Genomic DNA, 2125 nt, shown 5'->3' with positions numbered 1-2125 from the left:
TCTCATACCTTCCCAACTGCTTGGAAGTGAAGCTAGCAAAATAAGTGCTCGGATCTCATCATCAAACTCAATTTCAACAGATGACAATTGATTTGTGATGGTGTTGAAATTATTAAGATGCTGTGTAATAGAGGTGTTTTCTGTCATCTTCAGGTTGAACGGATGACAATTGATTTGTGATGGTGTTGAAATTATTAAGATGCTGTGTAACAGAGGTGCTTTCTGTCATCTTCAGGTTGAACAGCTTCTTCATCAAGTGCACTTTGTTATTTGCTGATGGCTTCTCATACATCCCAGACAAGGCTTCCATCAATCTTGCTGTGGATTTCTCTTTTGTAACATTATAAGCAACTCTTCTTGATAATGATAGTCGGATAATGCCCAAGACTTGTCTATCAAGAATTTGCCAATCTTCTTCTAACATGTTTTCTGGCTTGCTCCCCAACAGAGGAAGATGAAGTTTCTTCCCATATAGATAATCTTCAATTTGCATTTTCCAATATTCAAAATCAGTTCCATCAAATTTTTCAATTCCCGCAGACTTTATTTCATCAGCCATTTTTACTCTTTCTCGGATTTGAATCTCAAAAATCTGACCTTACAGATGTGTCCGGAATGACCAAAAATGCTGGAAACGATACTGAGATCACCCAAATCGGACTTCGGATGGCTCCGAATTAAACAATCAAACTTTGGGATAACTGGACGCTGCAGATGAAGCCTGCTGATGTGGCAGGTTGCGTGACTGCTGACTGTGCCGAACGGCTGACGTGGCGGGGTCAAGTTGCAGGAAACGACGAGGAAGACGCGTGACCCAAGAATAAGACTCGTGTCATTCTCCTGGCTCCTCATTGCCTAGGTGTCTCATTGAATCCCTTCCTCTTTTGCCGCATCATCCACCACCTGTCACTCATTCCAGAAGCTGGTTCCTCACGCCTATGGTTATATATTGCGGGATCTGTATTCTAGTATCACCATTGTATCGCTCGACTCGTAAAGCAACTACTCTTCTGGTGAATTCGGTGTGCTTTCTTTGAGTTAACACGCGGGAAAACATGTCTTCCAATCAACAATTGAGGGAGGAGCTCGATGCCAGGGCAAGGAGAGGAGAGACAGTAATCCCCGGAGGCACTGGCGGAAGAAGCCTTGAAGCCCAAGAACACCTGGCTGAAGGTATATACACTGATACCGTCTCTTTGATAATAAGTATAAGTGCATAATGTGTAGATATGCATGTATATATAAAACATTTTTTTCTATGCAATACCGGGCGGTATTATTTGCTGATTTATTATTGCTAACTACTAGTATTATCTTTATTATTTGCAGGGAGGAGCCGTGGAGGACAGACAAGGAAGGAACAGCTAGGGACAGAGGGGTACCAACAAATGGGACGCAAGGGTGGGCTTAGCACCACGGATGAGTCTGGTGGAGAACGCGCAGAGAGGGAGGGTATCCCCATCGACGAGTCAAAGTTCAAGACCAAGAGCTAAATTCATATGTAGTGTGGTGGATGTTGCAGCAGCAGGTTTGGTTGTCTTTGGTACTTTTCGTGGAGTCTCTGTGGCAGACACTTCTGGTCTGGTAATCTATCAAGAGATTTGTAAATTCCTTTTTGGACAAAATAACGAAGAAACTTTTCCCGTACGTTCGTGAGATGATACGCCTTTGAATTTCAGAGATCATATATACATATATGGTAGTTATTAACCAGATGATGAGGTGAGTGACGATACGCCTCTGAATTACATAGCGCTGTCACAGAAGGTCGTATGTAACTCCTTGTCGAGGTGATATTCCGTTACTGAAAAAATCCATGTCAGCCAGAATATTTTAATTCTATGCCTAATTTGATGAATTTGGTCGTAAAAAGAACGGGGTATATTCGGGAAAGAGGTATCAATACTGCTGACTGGAATCTTCCGTGTCAATAATCGTGTTAACGTTGAGATTGATACATGTCTTGGCCTCACCTAAAAACAGGCAAGATGTCTCAAATTATGACAATTATCGATTTGGTTCCTTATCAAGTTCAGATCTTTCGTGTTATCATTGGGACTGGTACATGTCTTAAATGTCACTTGAAAATAGGCAAGATGTCTCTTTACACGTCGATCAAATCGAA

The 2125-nt window shown here is 41.9% G+C and overlaps 1 protein-coding gene across 1 annotated transcript; it reads left to right on the top strand.

The window, feature by feature from the left end:
• Nucleotides 1-1055: 1055 nt before the first annotated feature.
• LOC105120075 (em protein H5-like) lies at nucleotides 1056-1507 on the top strand. The gene is made up of 2 exons (XM_011018260.1): nucleotides 1056-1173; nucleotides 1330-1507. Exons 1-2 carry the CDS (start codon nucleotides 1056-1058, stop codon nucleotides 1491-1493), a joined length of 282 nt encoding a protein of 93 aa, XP_011016562.1. The 3' UTR covers nucleotides 1494-1507.
• Nucleotides 1508-2125: the final 618 nt, after the last annotated feature.

This window comes from Populus euphratica, unplaced genomic scaffold (assembly GCF_000495115.2).
Source record: "Populus euphratica unplaced genomic scaffold, PopEup_1.0 scaffold4516.1, whole genome shotgun sequence".
Classification (NCBI taxonomy): Eukaryota; Viridiplantae; Streptophyta; class Magnoliopsida; order Malpighiales; family Salicaceae; genus Populus; species Populus euphratica.
This window is presented reverse-complemented; position numbering and strand designations above follow the sequence as displayed.